Below are 17,516 nucleotides of genomic sequence, written 5' to 3' on the forward strand. Positions count from 1 at the left end.
AGCATCTTGACAGTTCTTTACACCACCAATCTACCAGTCCTGTTCTGGATAGCCCAGACTAGTCCATTCTTGTCTTCTCAGAAGCTGAGCAGGGTTGAGCTTGGCGTATATTGAGATAGGAGACCCCGAAGAAGGCCTGAGGTTGCTACGCAGAGGCAGGCAATGGGAATGCTCCTCTAAATACCTCTTGGCTTGACGAAGGTGGCCTGATCTCATCAGATCTTTCTTGGATGCTTTAGGATGCTTTGGGCTGATCCTGAGTTGAGCAGGGGGTTGGACTAGATGGCCTATGTGGCCCCTTCCAACTCTATGATTCTATGATTCTATGATCTTGGAAGCTACATAGCATCAGCCCTGCTTGGCCCTTGGAGGGGCCGGGCAGTCCAGGGTGGTTGCACAGAGGCAGGCGATGGTCAACCATCTCTGAATGTCTCTTGCCTTGAAAGGCCCTTGGGGTCACCATCAATCAGCTACGTCTTGATGGCTCTTTCCACCACCAATCTACCAGTCCGGTCCTTGGATAGCCCAGACAAGTTGGTTCTTGTCTTACTTTGGAAGCTAAGCAGGGTTGACCCGGGTTCATAACCAGATGGGAGACCTTCAAGGAAGTCCAAGGGTTGCTATGGAGAGGCAGGCGATGGCAAGCCACCTCTGTTCACCTCCAGCCTTGAAACCCCCATGGGGTCACCATGGGTCAGTTATGTCTTGATCGCACTTTCTATAACTCAGGAAGCCCAGGGTCGCTAGGCAGACGCTACCTCTGCTCCTCTCGCAGCTTGGAAGCCCTATGGGCTCACCAGACGTCGGCCGAGACACAACGGCATTTCCTACCCCCACCGCTAGGAATATCGGTGGACTGATTTGGCCGCAGGGCAAGATCTATCTCTTGTCCCCGTCAGGCAGGCAGAAGAGGAAGGGCAGCCCAAGAAGGGGCAAACTGGCCAGTAGAACCCCTGGTCTTCATGGGTCACAGTCGCTAAATATGGTCTCTGGTTTCTAGATGCCAAAGGGGGAAGGCCACAGACCCACGTTGTGAGCTTCCTTGTGGCTTCTATCTGGCCTCTTTTGAAAACAGGACGCTGGGCTAGACAGACTGCTGGTCTGGTCCCACACGGCTGCTCTTATGCTCTTAAGCTCTCCTTTGTGTGGCTGGCAAACTCACCGGCTGATCGCTTCCGCCCCAGGTGCAAACCTCCAACACTGGGGCAGCAGCAGCTCTGAACCTGGAGGTTTCCTTGGTAAATGTGTAGATAAGCCTCTGTTCAGCTCTCGGCTGTAGGCTTTCTAGGTAGCTTCCCAGAAGAAGAATTCAGAGTGCCAATGTCCATCAACATCAGCAAACTAGACCAGAGTCCGGGAGCACCTTGGAGATCAATAAAATTTGTGGGGTATGAATTTCTGGAAGTCAGTGCTCCCTTCAGCAGATTCAGGGGGACAGCCGTGTTGTGTGCATGCACACGAAAGCTCATGCCTTGAATAAATCTTTGCTGGTCTTAAAGGTGCCCCTGGACTCAAAGCTCCCTTCAGCAGCCACTCTGGGAAGCTCATGCCCAGCAAATCTCTGTGGTGGTCCTTGATTCTAATCTAGCTGTTGCACCACAGACCACCAGTTGCCTCTCCGAAACTATCAGTATTTGCAGCTTCTGTGCATGGGCGGGAAATGCGGCCCTCCTTTCACAACAACCCTGGGAGGTAGGTTAGGCTGAAAATCAGTAACTGATCCAACGTCACCCAGTGAAACCCCTGGCTGAACACAGACGAGAATCCAATTGTCCCTTGTCATTCTAGCTGTTATGCCTGACAGGGTCTCACCTGTAGACCTGATAAGCCTGTATCACGGTGAGACCTATTTCTACAGTATGTAAAATGGGATTCGGTGGTGGAAAGTCCTGGGTGATGATTGGCTGAATTGCCCCTTTGTCATAGGACAGACCATGAATCACTGGCTGCTATTGGCTGAGCAGCAAGACAGAGGCAGGGCAGGCAGAAGGAACCAAGATGGAGGAGTCAAAGGACTTGAGTGGGGATGCCAGCCTTCAGGTGGGGCCTGGGGATCCCCTGGAATTACAGCTCATCTCCAGACTACAGAGATCAGTTCCCCTGGAGAAAATGGTTGCTTTGGAAGGTGGGCTATTTGGCACTATACCCCTATGAAGCCCGTGCTCTCCTCAGGCTCCACATCCAACTCTCCAGCCTAGATCTGGCAGCCCTGCCTTCCCCCCATCTCCAGCCAGTGGCCAGGGAGGACTTGGCAATGCTAGATCTGAGAAAGAAACAGGGAGTTACAATGGTAATTGTTGGAAATGTCAGAATATAAATGCACCATTCTATCATATGTGGTGGACTTGCCAGAAAGCAAGGAAATACTGGATTGTGATTCATGATGAGATGCAAAAGATATTGAAAGTTAAATTTGTGCTGCATCCAAAATATATGTTACTAGACTAGATATGGTTCCCAATAATATTAAAATTGTATAGTGAACTTGTTAAATATGTGATGACAGCTGCTAGGATTCTCTATGCATCAAGATAAAAAAAGAATCATGACCAGATATTATTCATTCATTAAATAAATTGATGGAATATGGGACACTGGCCATTTAATACCCATTTACTACACAACAAATCAACACTGGAATTCAGAAGAAAATGGGAGTCCAAGACTAGACTCTATTGAACAGAAGAAATTTAGGATGTTTTGGGCTGATCCTGCATTGAGCAGGGGGATGGCCTGTATGGCCCCTTCCAACTCTATGATTCTGTGATTCTATGAAATTGAGAAGAAAAGAAACAAAGGATCTCCAGTCTGTATATGCCAGCCATTTTCAATCTTTTGACCATGGAGGAGCCTCTGAAATAAATTTTCAGGCTTTGAGGCTTAACTTGCTGTGGGCTAATTCACTGGCAGTCTTCAAGCAAAGGTTGGATGCACACTTTTCTTGGATGCTTTAAGATGCTTTGGGCTGATCCTGCGTTGAGCAGGGGGTTGGACTAGATGGCCTCTATGGCCCCTTCCAACTCTGTGATTCTGTGATTCTATGAGAGCCCTAGAAGTTGTCAGCTGGCCCTAGAAGTTGTCCCCTGAAGTGACATCACTGCCAATGTTAACAGGCAAGCTCGAGGAAGACTGAATGTCACAGAGACCCCCCCCCCCAGTGCAGAGACCACGAGAGAACTCACTCATGCCCGGGAGGGGGAGGGGGAGAATGGAAGTGGCCAGTTCCCAACTTGTGGCTGAGTCCATTAAGGCAAGGGCAGAAAGGCTGCGGACCCTCTCAGGAGCTCCTACGGACCCCTGGTTTGGAACGCCGGGTGGATGCCAACTATGGGGAAAATGCAGTTTGTGGGTCTATAACGTTAAGGTGACATAGGAGAGCCATATATGTATTGTTAAATAAAAACTCTACGCATATCCTTTTTCTAAACAGCAGTTTTGTAGTCTATGATATGTAACATTTTGTTTTTGTATCCCACTAAATTAAAAAAAGCTTGCAAGAAGAAGAAGAAGAAGAAGAAGAAGAAGACGAAGAAAGAGAAGAAGAAGAAGAAAGAGAAGAAGAAGAAGAAGAAGAAGAAGAAGAAAGAGAAGAAGAAGAAAGAGAAGAAGAAGAAGAAGACGAAGAAAGAGAAGAAGAAGAAAGAGAAGAAGAAGAAGAAGAAGAAGAAGACGAAGAAAGAGAAGAAGAAGAAAGAGAAGAAGAAGAAGAAGAAGAAGAAGAAGAGAAGAAGAAGAAGAAGAAGAAGAAGAAGAAGAAGAAGAAGAAGAAGAAGAAGAAGAAGAAGAAGAAGAAGAAGAAGAAGAAGAAGAAGAAGAAGAAGAAGAAGAATCCCAAAGGTGCCCATAGGCTCAAAGTGTTTAGGGACCCCTGTTCCAGATGGCCTTCCGGTTTGTCTCCTGGACTGCAACTTGGCCAGGCTTAACTTCCTGTGGGCTAATTCTATTGTTCTGTGGCCAGCCCAGGGTGGAAAGTGTGTGTGTGCGTTTGTGTGTGTGTGTGTGTGCGTGTGTGTGATCTGGCTGAAGGAGCGGCTGAGAGATCGGCACACACAATGGCTGCCGGCCAGACAGGCTGTAATGGGTTTGATTCTTCTCCTCCTAATCTTCCCTCTGGCTTGTCAATCCCTATTCTTCTCCATCGGGCAGCGGCTGTCTCCGCGGTCGGCTGACTGACAGGCCGTCTCCCCGCAGGACTGGGCCCCGCTGCAGGCGCGCCGATGCTATCGTGGCAGACAAAAGCCCGGGAAATGTCAGTGTGTTATCGAGGCACCCTGACGGCCACCGGGAGGTGCTGAAACGGGAGGGCCACTTCCATCCCGTTGGCCCCATTGTCCGGAAGAGGGGGAAAGGGACTTACAGCCGCCTGCAGGCCCCCCGCACAGACAGCTGACAGGGGGTGAAGGGACAAGGCAGGAAAATAGTTTCGACTCGAGCTCCGAGTGCGGGCTGTCGCGTCATCCCCCTTCCCCGAGCCCAGAAGCAGCACCAGACATCTTCTGGAGGGCCAGAAGGTCACTCTGTCTTCTCCCCAGGACATGGAGATCGTGGTGGTGGCTGAAAGCGTTATCAGCTGAGTCAGGGTAACCCTGCGGGGTTGTCAAGGCAAGAGATGTTTGGAAGTGGTTTGCCATGGCCTGCCTCTGCGTGGAGACCCTGGCCTGCTTTGGTGGTCTCCCCCTCAAGGGCTAACCTCCTTGGCTAAGGAGATTTCAGGGAATGAGGCTGGCCTGGGCCATCCAGGGCAGAGCACTGTACTGTTTTTGTAAGATTTTTGTCATAGAGTGGTGTAGTGGCCAAGAGCAGCGGCTTCTAATCTGGCGAGCCGGGATTTGATTCCCCGCTCCTCCTCCACATGCAGCCAGCCGGGTGATCTTGGGCCGGTCACCGTTCTTATAGAGCTCTTTCAGCCCCAACTGCTTCACAGGGTGCCTGTTGTGGGGAGAGGAAAGGGAAGGCGACTGGAAGCCGCTTTGAGACTCCTTCGGGGAGAGAAAAGCGGCATCTAAGAACCAACTCTTCTTCTTCTTCAGTAATCTCAGGGCTCTCTCAGCCTCACCTCCCTCACAGGGTGCCTGTTGTGGGGAGAGGAAAGGGAAGGCGATTGGAAGCCGCTTTGAGACTCCTTCGGGTAGAGAAAAGCGGCCTCTAAGAACCAACTCTTCTTCTTCTTCAGTAATCTCAGGGCTCTCTCAGCCTCCCCTCCCTCACAGGGTGCCTGTTGTGGGGAGAGGAAAGGGAAGGCGATTGGAAGCCGCTTTGAGACTCCTTCGGGGAGAGAAAAGCGGCATATAAGAACCAACTCTTCTTCTTTCACCTACAGCAGGGGTAGTCAACCTGTGGTCGTCCAGATGTCCATGGACTACAATTCCCATGAGCCCCTGCCAGCGAACGCTGGCAGGGGCTCATGGGAATTGTAGTCCATGGACATCTGGACGACCACAGGTTGACTACCCCTGACCTACAGGACCTTTCAATGTGTGTTACTGTACTGACCCCTGGTGAAGATCTTACCAACTGAAATGTGCTAGGTCCAGGTTTTTGGTACATAGAGATCCCAGGGATGGGAGCTCAGCCTCTTGGCCCCCTTACCTGTCGATGATGACGGGGTCCGAAGGAGTCTCGTTACGGTTTCCGCAGCTTTTCTTGTCGCAGCAGCGGCTGCAGAGAGGAGAGAGACAAGAGTAAAAAGAAAACAAGAATGAAATCCGGGACGCAGAGCTGCCAGAAGTGGCCCTTCTGCTCTTGGGGGGCCGGGGCCCTCGGGGTTGCGAGCTAGCGGACCGGGGCCCGCTCCGTTAAGACCTGCCCAGCAGCGAGGAAAGGCACACGCTTCCCCATCGCCCCCTCCCAGGCAGCCGTCAGCTGAGAGGCTCGGGTTGCCAGGTCCAGATTGGGAAATTCCTGGAGATTTGGGAGGGAGGGCGGAGCCTGAGGAGGGCAGGGAGGGGGCCGGGAAGGAGGTCCCTAGATCCACCTTCTGGCCATTTTCTCCAGGGAAATGAGGTCACCTTCTTTCTCCCCTTTATACTTTGAAGGGACTGCAGTAGAAGGCCAACAAATCGCTCTCTGCTCCTTTCAGATCTACCAGTTACTCCGGAATATGTTTTTCTCAGGAACCCCCCCCCCCAAATTTCCCTTAGAAAACCTAGGTACATTTAGGAAGCAAAAATATACCCCAGCAATACAGATAAGGTATTTTGGGGGGTATATTTTCAGGCCGTATGGCCCACATGCTCACTTATTCTCTCCAAAACAACCCTGTAAGGTAGGGCAAGCAGATAGTCAGTGACTGGCCCTAAACCACCCAGCAGCCAGCCTGCCTGCCTGCCTACCTTCCTTCCTTCCTTCCTTCCTTCCTTCCTTCCTTCCTTCCTTCCTTCCTTCCTTCCTTCCTTCCTTCCTCCTTCCTTCCTTCCTTCCTTAACCCTGAGTCCTATTCTCCTTCCTTCCTTCCTTCCTTCCTTCCTTCCTTCCTTCCTTCCTTCCTTCCTCCTTCCTTCCTTCCTTAACCCTGAGTCCTATTCTCCTTCCTTCCTTCCTTCCTTCCTCCTTCCTTCCTTCCTTAACCCTGAGTCCTATTCTCCTTCCTTCCTTCCTTCCTTCCTTCCTTCCTTCCTTCCTTCCTTCCTTCCTTCCTTCCTTCCTCCTTCCTTCCTTCCTTAACCCTGAGTCCTATTCTCCTTCCTTCCTTCCTTCCTTCCTTCCTTCCTTCCTTCCTTCCTTCCTTCCTTCCTTCCTTCCTTCCTTCCTCCTTCCTTCCTTCCTTAACCCTGAGTCTTATTCTCCTTCCTTCCTTCCTTCCTTCCTTCCTTCCTTCCTTCCTTCCTTCCTTCCTTCCTTCCTTCCTTCCTTCCTTCCTTCCTTCCTCCTTCCTTCCTTCCTTAACCCTGAGTCCTATTCTCCTTCCTTCCTTCCTTCCTTCCTTCCTTCCTTCCTTCCTTCCTTCCTTCCTTCCTTCCTTCCTTCCTTCCTCCTTCCTTCCTTCCTTAACCCTGAGTCTTATTCTCCTTCCTTCCTTCCTTCCTTCCTTCCTTCCTTCCTTCCTTCCTTCCTTCCTTCCTTCCTTCCTTCCTTCCTCCTTCCTTCCTTCCTTAACCCTGAGTCCTATTCTCCTTCCTTCCTTCCTTCCTTCCTTCCTTCCTTCCTTCCTTCCCTCCTTCCTTCTTTATTTATTTGATTTATTCCTCGCCTCTCCCTGGAGGCCCGAGATGAGTTACAGACATATAAAAACCCCATAAAAACACACAATAAAACATATAAAACATATCGTACATAAATCCCCAGACAATAGAGCAAGATGTGGTAGAAACTCAGGTCATATGTACTCCACCCCTTGGTAACCCACTCGAGGGGGAGGGAGGACAGGGGGTGCCAGACGGCGTATGCTACCGCCGCTGTGAGGGGCACTGTGGGGATTTGAACCTTGGTCCGCCAGATCCTAGCTCGACCCTCTCACCACTATGCCGCTCTGCCTCCTTGCCACAATCGTGGCACCAGTCCCACAAGGCCAGGAGGGTTTCTCCACTCCCGTGTTGCAGAGGGAGTTGCGGCTGAGAGAACGTGGTTCAGCAAAGGACCACCTACCCAGTTCGGGGCAGAGGTGACATTTGAACCCAGAGCTTCCGGATTCACAGCGGACGCTGGTATTATTCTACGGAAGGGAAATCTCATCAGCGGGGACCCTGCACCGAAACTCCGGGCCAAGAAAAGCAGCCGGCATTTGGTTTTCCTTTAGGCCCAGCTACTTAGTCACTCTCCCTCCCACCCCCACTTGAAAATAAAATGTTTTTCATTAAGCCAGAGAAAGTCTGCCACACCTAAGAAGTCCCACTGCGGTCCCTCGTATAACTAAGCCATGAGTCACACGATTGTGTTTTCCCCTTCAGCTTTTCCGCAGACAGTAAACCCCCTCCGACTCTCGTTCCATAGGCTGGCAAGCATGGTCCTCTCCTAGGGTTGCCAACCTCCAGGTGGAACCTGGGGACCTCACAATTGAACTTCAGGTGATCAAGACCAGTTCCCCCTGGAGAATGCGGCTGCTTAGGAGTGCAGGATTTGTGACATTATACCCAGCTGGGTTCCTCCCCAAAACTCACCCTCCCGAGGCTCCACCCAACTTATAGTTGGCAAACCTACAGCTTCTTCATTTTGTTAACTTCATAGAATCATAGTTATTCCAGTCCCGGGTAGCTAATGCAAAACAGTGCAATTAGATTGCTGGCTGGGCCAGCAATGGGGAGCACGAAACCCTGATACTCCAGCAGCGCCAGTGGTTACGGATCTACCCCGGGGTCCAATTCAAACTGTTTTTGTCCTTTAAAACCCGACAACCATCTTCAAGTATTTAAAAGGCTGCCATATAGAGGATGGAGCAGAGTTGTTTTCTCTTGCCCCAGAAGGACAGAGCAGAACCAATGGAATGAAATTAATTCAGAAGAAATTTGGTCTAAACATCCGGAAGAAGTTCCTGACGGTCAGAGTGGTTCCTCAGTGGAACAGGCTTCCTCGGGAGGTGGTGGGTTCTCCATCTTTGGAGATTCTTAAACAGAGGCTGGATCTCCATCTGACGGAGAGGCCGATTCTGGGAAGGTTCAAGGGGGTGGCAGGTGACAGTGGGTGAGCGAGAGGGTGGTGAGTGTCCTGCACAGTGCAGGGGGTTGGACTAGATGAGCCAGGAGGGCCCTTCCAACTCCATGACATAGTTTGGGACTGAGGTGTGAAGGGCCTGGGAATCAAGAACATAGGGAGAGGCCGTCCCATCCATCAGGGTCAGGGCCTTTTTTGGAGGGGGGGGAGGTGGCCCCCTGGCGATGGAACAGCCTCCTTACAGAGGTGCAATTTTCACCCTTGTTTCTGACCTTTAGGGGGCAGCTGCAGACAGTTTGACCTGGGGCCGCACGTTTATATTTTATATTGGATATTAATTTGTATGGGAAACCACCTGGAGCTCCACAAAGGACAAAAGATGGCTAATGAATGTTTTAGATAAATAAATAAATAAATAGAATCTAACGTTGGGGAGGGGGCCTCAAGGCCACCCCTGGCAAACCAACCTCTGCTGAAATGCTTTTGAAGAGGGAGAATCTGTGAGCAGATAGAATGAGGCTGTTTTCTGTGTGTGCTTCTCTGTGTGGGTGAGGGCTGCCAGCTCTGAGTTGGGAAACACCTAGATATTTGGTGTGGGGGGGGGTAGAGTCTGGGAAGGGAGGGTTCTGGGGCAGGGAGGGACTTCAGTGGGGGTCTAAGGTCATAAATTCCACCGTCCAAAGGGCCATTCACTCCAGGGAAATCGATCTCTGCAGCCTGGAGGGCAGCTGTAATCCCCTGAGATCTCCAGCCAACGCCTGGAGACTGGCAACCCTCATGAAGCCCACACCTGCACCCCTGGGTCACCAGGCATGTAGTGAAGAAGGACAGAACAATCCGACTTTGTTTGAACAAAGCCAGTGACAGACAGCACAATCAGAATTACCCCTGTCCGTGGGGAATGAAGTCAGCGAAATTAGCCTGTTTATGATTTCACTGTCAATCCTTTAAAAAAAAAAAGGATAGCAAAAGGAAACAGCGAAACAGGAAAATGAAACAATAACTCTTTCCCCCTTTAAAGACAAACTTGAGTGTTCTGATAATCAGGAGGAAAAGTTGAAGTTTAATGGGAGGGAAATGATTTATTTGAGACATTTAATTTCTCCTAATTTGGCTGTATTTGATTCATTCTGACGCAACATGAACACTAACCTTCTTCCTTTCCCTTTCCCTTTCCCTTTCCCTTTCCCTTTCCCTTTCCCTTTCCCTTTCCCTTCCCTTCCCTTCCCTTCCCTTCCCTTCCCTTCCCTTCCCTTCCTTTCTTCCCTAGTTCATCCGTCCGTCCGTCTCACATTCCTCCTCTTTCTTGTGTGAATTTTGGGTTTATTTATTTATTTAGATCGATAGGCAGCCCGTCTTGAACTTGTCATCTCTGAGCGGCATGAAGCCATCAAAACACACCAATACAGTGAGAACTTCTAAAAAGCTAGCGGTAGAAATCCGCCTCTGAGTCCTTGTTGGTTGATTCCCCAAAGGAAGGAGGGTGGGAGCTGATCATGGGGCGCTTCCCCCTTCCTCCTGTCGAAGAAATCAAGGTCCAGTGTAGAAGTGAGTCTTTTGCCATGTGCCAAGCCAAAAATCCCCACGAGCGGCTTTTCTTGACCACAGGCAAGGCTCACCTGTCGAGCTTCCTCGTGTCCGGCCGCTGGGGCTGGCGGGGGAGGCCTGCTAGGAAAGGACGCCTCGCCCAGGCCCCTTCTGAGAGGGGGGCCGGTCAGAACAAGCCAAGCTGTCTCATGCCGAGACAGATGGCTGGTCCCTCCGGTCGATCAGTGGCTGGCAGAAAGGGCACCGAGATTTTCCACAAGAGCGCCTGCCTGCACACGGACGCGGTGGGTGCAGTGTCCCTTTGCATGTAAAAATGTTGCCGCAGCACATTGTGAGGGATGCAACGAAAGAGGGGCGAGCCCAACAAATCTTTGCATCTCTCGCAAAAGCATCTTTAGGACTTGGACTTCCCGATACTTGAGATCTCTCTTTGCAGACAGATTCTTTTTTTTTTTTTAAAGCCATTCAACACGGTCCCTCCGCTGGCATTAAATATAATTAATAACGGATCTAATAAACAACGGAGAGCTCCCCGGTTCTCCCGGGAGCTGCGATTCCACCCCAGGTTGCACAAACAAAGCCCAGCCGAGCAGGGGCCTCGCCCCCCCCACCCCCATCTCCCCCCCCATCTATTCCCTTAGCCCCAGGATCGTTAGCGAGCCTCCTGGAGATCAATTAGCCCCGAAAGCAAGCTCCCAGCAGCCAGGCTAATTTGCACAAACACCCGGCACGAGTGTCGTAAACAAGGCAAGGGATAATGGGACGCCAGGGAACCCGCAGGAGCCGAGCAGGAGGCATTCGCAGCCCCCCCCCGGCCCCCCTGCTCACCGCGGCTGGGCTCACTTGACTGACCTGCCGCATCCTGGAACTCGGCAGATGGACCTGGCCAAGCCAAGTGGCTGGCAGCCGGCACAGGTAGCACCTTCTGCCCAGCTCTGCCCAGCTGGCATTCTTGGGGCTGCCTTGGCTTTTGCAACCTGGTGGTCGAGAGCTTCTTTTTAAGGAGTAAGGGGCGCTGAATCCCCCCCCCCACACACACACATTTTGACCGTGCCTTCCTCCGCAGAACCTTCCTTGGTGGTCCTCAAAGGAAAATCAAGTACTCCGATTTTACCTGTAAGGTTTCCCCTATAGAGGAAATAGCAGCTTGGCGGCGGAGGTCGATTTGGCTAGGAAATCTGTGGATACGTGAAATGTTATCAAGTCACATCCGGTGACCCTTTGAATGGTGACGTCCTCCAGGACGTCCTGATGTGCACAGCCTTGCTCCGGTCTCCCAAACGGAGGGCTTGTGGCTTCCTCGGAGAAGTCTGTCCCTCTCAGGTTGGGTCTTCTTGTTTTGTTGCCGTCTTCTGCTTTTTCCAGTGTTCTGGTCTTTCCCAGTGACTCCTGTCTTCCCACAATGCGACCAAAGTGCTTAGCCTCACTCTAGCCACGTTGGCTTCCTGCTCGGAAACAATTCATCTCTGTGCTCCTGAATTTGAGTATTCCAGCCAGGGAGTAAAACTCTGCTCTTCCCACTTTCTCCGTGCTCAGGGTAGCCTTATAAGCCTCTGGCGTGTCCTCCAAGTCTTAGTCTTCTTTAGTCTTTACTGGATCACCTGATACCTCCCCCCCTCCCCACTCTTTCTTTGCATCCCCCCCCCAACGCTAAACATAAACACTAAAAGATATTACTGAGACCCTCGTCCCCGGCCACTACCCAGAAGAGCTCACCTGCACATGATTTCATGCGTCAGCAGCACACGGCACATCTCTGGGTTCTTATCCTGCCCTTCGTAGATGATGGCCTAAGGGTGGAGCAGACAGAGAGGAAGAAGTTGAAGACATGGCGGGAGGTGGGGGCAACCACAGAAGGTCCAGATTTTTAAAAGGCATTTTGGAACTTGTAATTTTATGGGTTTAATCCTTGTGTACATGACTTTTACGTTGTCAGCCGGGCCAAGTCTGCTCCGCAGGGAGGATGCATTCTTAAAATAAATACGATTTGAACAAAGTTTGAGTTCAGTGACATCTTCAAGAACAACCAAGGTTTATTCAAGGTATAAACGTTTGTGTGAAGAAGTGTGCATACACAGGAGACGTTCTACCCTGAATAAGACTTCGTTGGTCTTCAAGGTGTTCCCGGACTCAAACTTTGTTCTGCTGCTTCCGACCAACATGGCAACTCGCCCAAATCTATCTTAAAAGGCATTTGCCGTTAGCCCTCTGACCGTGTCTGTGAAGCAGAGGCTGAGTTCTCCCTGGGGGCCAACCTGTGTCTGGGATCTCTCTCTTGGGGCTGAATCTCTGGCCACACCACCTGCATGGCAGCTTTGGGAGCCCAATGAGAGGAGGGGATGATCAATGCTCCTTGCCATGGTAAATGTGGCATTCTTCCCCATAACCTCCACCATGCCTGACCTCCGCAGGCGTCACTCCCCAATCCCCAAGAATTTATATTTTGAAATTATTATTATTTATTAAATTTGTATCCTGCCCCATCAATGTCAGCTCCGGGTGGCGAACATATACAACACGTTGCACATTATACAAGATAAACATTGCCCACGGATTCGATCTTTTAACTCTGAAGCAGTTTTCAAAACGTTGTAAACTGTCAGAATTAAGCAGCTGTCCGGTCGAATCGGCTGCGTCTCTCCCCTAGATGTTCTCCTTGAGCAAGTCTCAGTTATGAGGTTGGGATGGGGGTGGGGAATAAATGCAATCAGTTCACTGGCCCCAACCAAAAGTTTAGAATCCTAGAGTTGAAAGGGACCTCCTGGGTCATCTAGTCCAACCCCCTGCGCTATGCTGGACACTCCCAACCCGATCACTCATCCACTGTCACCTGCCACCCCCTTGACCCTTCACAGGATCAGCCTCTTTGTCAGATGGCCATCCAGCCTCTGTTTAAATATCTCCAAAGATGGAGAACCCACCACCTCCCGAGGAAGCCTGTTCCACTGAGGAACTGCTCTAACTGTCAGAAACTTCTTCTGGAGGTTTAGACAGAATTTCTTTTGCATTAATTTCATCCCATTGGTTCTGCTCTGTCCTTCTGGGGCTTGGTGAAAGAGCTCTGTCTTGCAGCCCCTGAAGAACTGTGCTAACTTGGACAGGTCCCGGACCCCTCCAGGAGCTCATTCCTCCAAGTAGGAGCTGGGACAGAGAACATTCCACCAAGCTGAGGCGAAAGGCACTTCTTCAGGGCCAGGGACCACTAGCCTGTTGGGATTGGCTGAGTGCAGTGCTGTGATGCATGGGAAAGATAGATGCAGGTTTGCCCTTTCTAGGTTGGTTCTGGCAGGCCATGAATAGCGAAGACCTGCTGTGTGGTGTTGACACCTCTGTGGCCCGCCAACCCCTCCCCCCCCCAATCGTTCGGGGAAAAGAGGTTCCTCTTAAATATTAGGATGCATTTTCCGGCAGGGAGGGCAGTTTGCTGGTGGGAGCTGCTGCCTCGGAGGTTGGTGGCGTCTCCTTTGTGGGAAGCTTTGAGGAGGAGGCTGGAGGAGCCCCTGTGAGGAAGGGTTGGCTTTTTAAGGCCTCAAGAAGGTGGGCAGTGGGTGGGGCTGGGGCTGGGCTGCATGGCCCTCTGTGGTCTCTTCTGGCAATGCGAGATTCTGACTCTGAGCCTGGGGCTGGCAACCCCAGGGGGGGGGCCATCTTGGCTTTCCAAGGATAGAAAGACTCTGTGGCACAGACGCTTTGTACTAAAGAGGTGCTTGGTGCGAATGGCGGCTGAGAACAAGGGCATGCCTCCCCTGGGGGGCCACGTGCTTCCCCAATGACTTGCGATAATGATGTTGCTGGAACATCTCTATCAGGGGTAGGAGAGGGACGTTCCCCCGGGCATCCCTCACGTGGGGGTGGAAGCACTCTCCTCCGCTCAGCTCTCAGAAGACACTTCCACACACCCATGCCCTTCGTTCCTTCTCCCCGAAAGGTGGGGGGGGGGCAGCTAAGTCCAACTTCCTGCCCACCCGGGATGCTTCCCCCATCATCCCATTTTACAGGTGGAACAAACTATAGCTCCACTGAGATCCAGGCCAAAGGTGCCCAGGTAAAGTTGGTCTGGTGGGAAGTGGGGGGGGGGTGGAGGAGGAAGGAAAGCCTCTCCCCAACACAACGGCTAGGTGGGCATTCCCTGTCTTCTGCCTAACGAATGGCAAGGGCAGGGGTCCCCAAAATGGTACCCCTGGGCACCACAGCATCCCCTACAACCTTTGGTGGCCCCTGCCAAGCGTGGTGTCGTGGTTAAGAGTGGTGGGCTCTAATCTGGAGAACCAGGTTGGACTCCCACTTCTCCACATGCAACCAGCTGGTTGGCCTTGGGCTAGTCACAGTTCTCTTAGGGCTGTCCTCGCAGATCAGTTCTCTCACAGCTCTCCCAGCTCCACCCCCCTCACAGAGTGCCTCTTGTGGGGGAAGGGCAGGGTTTGAGGAGGGGAAGACTTCATTAGGGTGCAAGGCCATAAGATCCATCCATCCAGCGGAACGGATCGCTGTAGTCTGAAGATTTAGTTGTTTGCAATGCTATTCAGGTGTTAGGGATGCCAATCCCCCAGGGGAACCTGGGGATGCCCTGGGATTATAGCTCACCTCGACACCTCCATTGGCATAACAAACATCTTAATCAGAGAAACTGGAGCTAAACACCGAAAGATAAATTACATGGTACAAATCTGAGCTCACCCCTTCCGCAAACCATGACTGTTTCCTGTCAGCATAGTCCCAGGTATATCGGCCACTTTAGCAAGCCTGGGAAGATCCATACCTCTAGTCCAGGGGTAGCCAAACTGTGGCTCTCCAGATGACAGGGGCAGGGGGTTGGACTAGATGGCCTGTATGGCCCCTTCCATCTCTATGATTCTAGGATTCTATGACCATGGACTACAATTTCCAGGATCCCCTGCTGGCAGCAGAGCCACAGTTTGGCCACACCTGTGTCTAGTCGAAAAAGGCCAGTTCCCCTGGAGGGAACGGCTGCTTTGGAGGGGGGGGGACTTCATAGTATTCTCCTCCCTGCCCCAGCCCAGCTCTGAAAGTCGTGCACTCGAACCCAGATCTTCACGCCCACCCAGAGAGGGTTCTCCCCCCAGCACTGGGCGCCGTTACCTGCTTGGACATGGAGTCGATCAGCCGAACGTAGAGGTCCTGCTCCGTCCGAAGTCCTGTGAAGAGGAACGGAGGGAGACAAATGTTGCTATGCTGAGGGCTGCCAGGAAGAGATGCCACCCTCCCGCAGCCCCTATCTAGGGGAGCCCAGACCTGCTGCCACCCTGCGCACCTCTTGCCTTGGGAACCCGACCCAGTCTTTGCGCCCAGCCTGGCCACGGGGCTGAGAGAGACCCCGAGATTTCTTGCAGAGGGCGAGAGTCCCCTTGGGGCACGGGATGGCTGCTGAGTCTGTTTACGGCTGATGCGAAAAAGGAAACCTGCACGGCTCGTGACGAGGGCAGGCAGGCAAGCTGCAAAGGCCGGCTTGAGAGATTGGGTCACCCCGGGGGTGGCTGCGCAGGACACGAAAAGCCCGTCTCAGCATCCTCTGAGACATCGTGAGCACACCTCTCTGACCACGAAGCCACGGATCCCAGGCGCAACGCACGGGCCCAGAGGTCTGCTCCAGGATGCTCTGCGACATCACAAGGGCCCTGCTGGCTGCTGAGGGAGGGGACGACACGACCCTCTTCTCAATGGTTCTGCAGGCACACACGGGGACAGGGACCTCCTGAGACATTCCCTGGGCCCCACTGGTCAAATAGATCTTGTGGGTTTGACAAGCAGCAGAGAAACCTCCTGGACCTGTCGATCTGAGGCAATGACGGGATGGTCGAACTCCCCTGGTGCAGCTTCCCAAAAGCCTTACGCTCTCTGGACAGGCATGCCCTCATTCTCCAGCCTCATGAGCCGCCCCCCCACCCCCTGGGTCCTCACCGTTACTGTACAGCAGCTGCAGCCGGTAATGGATTCCGTTGTTGGTCTTCTCTCCGTTCTGCTCCTGGAAGAGGAAGGCAGCAAGGAGATCTCTGCTCTGAAATTCTATATGTGATGGGCGATCAGCATGGATAATAGTAATAATAATAATAATAATAATAATAATAACAATAATAACAATAATAATAATAATAATAATGGATAGTAAGACTAGTAGTAATAATGACGCTATTGATAGTGTAATGACCGAATGTTGCACTGAGGCTGGGGGAAATTACAGACTTAAACCTGGCTCTGCTCGGGTGACCCTGGGGCTGGTCACTCTCCTTCAAACTCATCTACCTCGCAGGATTGTCGGGAAGACAATGTGGAGGAGAGAAGACGAATCAGCTCCTGGGCAGGATACAAGACGGAGAGAGCAAGAGCCAGAGAAATGACCCTTTTTTCAGAATGCACAAAGTGCTCTGCATGCACATTTGTAATCCTCACAACAACCCTGTAAGGCGGGCTAGTCTCATCCTCTGAGATGACGGAAAGAAGGGCTTGCCTCAGGCCCCCCCCATGGCGAGGGCACGGCAAGGGCTAGAGCTGACCTGCAGACTTCCCAGTTGGGAACTGAAGCCTGCTTTCTGTGCAGTGCCCACATGGCCTGGGGACGTGGCCCGTGGCTGGCCGTGCAGATGCTGAACAGCCCCTCTAACATGAGGCCTTCCCAGGCTTACCGGCCTCTGCCACACTGGCTCAGCTCTTGCGCCCTTGGAAAAAGCTGTCCAACATCTGCTTATGGCTCATCCGGCAGCTGTGAGGTCAGCCGGAATTCCCCATCCTGAGTCGCTGCGTGAGAATTGGATGTTATTTGGTCATCGGTCCATCCAGCCACAGCTGCCCGTGGCCCAAGCTCTTTCTGCATCAGCCTTGCTACTGGAACCCCCCCCCCTGCCAATTTTAAAAATTGTTTCTTGAAGATCCCTTTCCTGTCCTGAGTCTTCAATCAAAGGCACCAGAGGCACACAGCAATAACAATGGACAGGAACTGTAGCTCAGTGGCAGAATCTTTGCTTGGCATGCAGAATCCCCAAGTTCAATCCTTGGCATCTCCAGTTAAGTGGACCATGTAGGGAGGGATGTGAAGGAACTTAGCCAGAGAGCCATGGAGAGGGCCTGGCTTAGTGTCTGCCTCTGCTTGGCAGGCCGAAGGCCCCAGGTTCAGTCCTGGGCATCTCTAGCTAAAAGGACAAGGCAGGAGACGATGGGAAAGACCTCAGCCAGAGACCTGAGTCATCATCCTAGCTCCTTTCTCCACCTCCTCTGGGGCTGGCTCTGAAATCCCCCCTGCCTGATGGTGGGGCATCCACTGCCTCATTGGGGGCAAACAAGGGCCCCCTCCCGTTTCCAGCTAAGGGCTGCTCCCTCTGCACAGTCTTCATCTGAATCCCCCTCCTCCCCCGGCAGAGACATGAACT

General features: G+C 52.1%; 1 protein-coding gene across 3 annotated transcripts in view; it reads right to left on the reverse strand.

Moving 5' to 3' along the window:
- The window catches only part of LOC143819529 (transcription factor COE1-like), an 85,311-nt gene that overhangs the window by 40,151 nt on the left and 27,644 nt on the right, over positions 1 to 17,516 (reverse strand). For all 3 annotated transcript variants that reach the window (XM_077301260.1, XM_077301258.1, XM_077301257.1), the window contains exons 4-7: positions 16,054 to 16,117; positions 15,235 to 15,290; positions 11,851 to 11,924; positions 5,590 to 5,658 (exon numbers count right to left, since the gene is read on the reverse strand). In XM_077301260.1, the coding sequence (XP_077157375.1) occupies positions 5,590 to 5,658; positions 11,851 to 11,924; positions 15,235 to 15,290; positions 16,054 to 16,117 (263 nt within the window). The remainder of the gene's footprint in view (positions 1 to 5,589; positions 5,659 to 11,850; positions 11,925 to 15,234; positions 15,291 to 16,053; positions 16,118 to 17,516) is intronic.

Source organism: Paroedura picta, chromosome 10 (genome assembly GCF_049243985.1).
Source record: "Paroedura picta isolate Pp20150507F chromosome 10, Ppicta_v3.0, whole genome shotgun sequence".
In the NCBI taxonomy this organism is placed as follows: Eukaryota; Metazoa; Chordata; class Lepidosauria; order Squamata; family Gekkonidae; genus Paroedura; species Paroedura picta.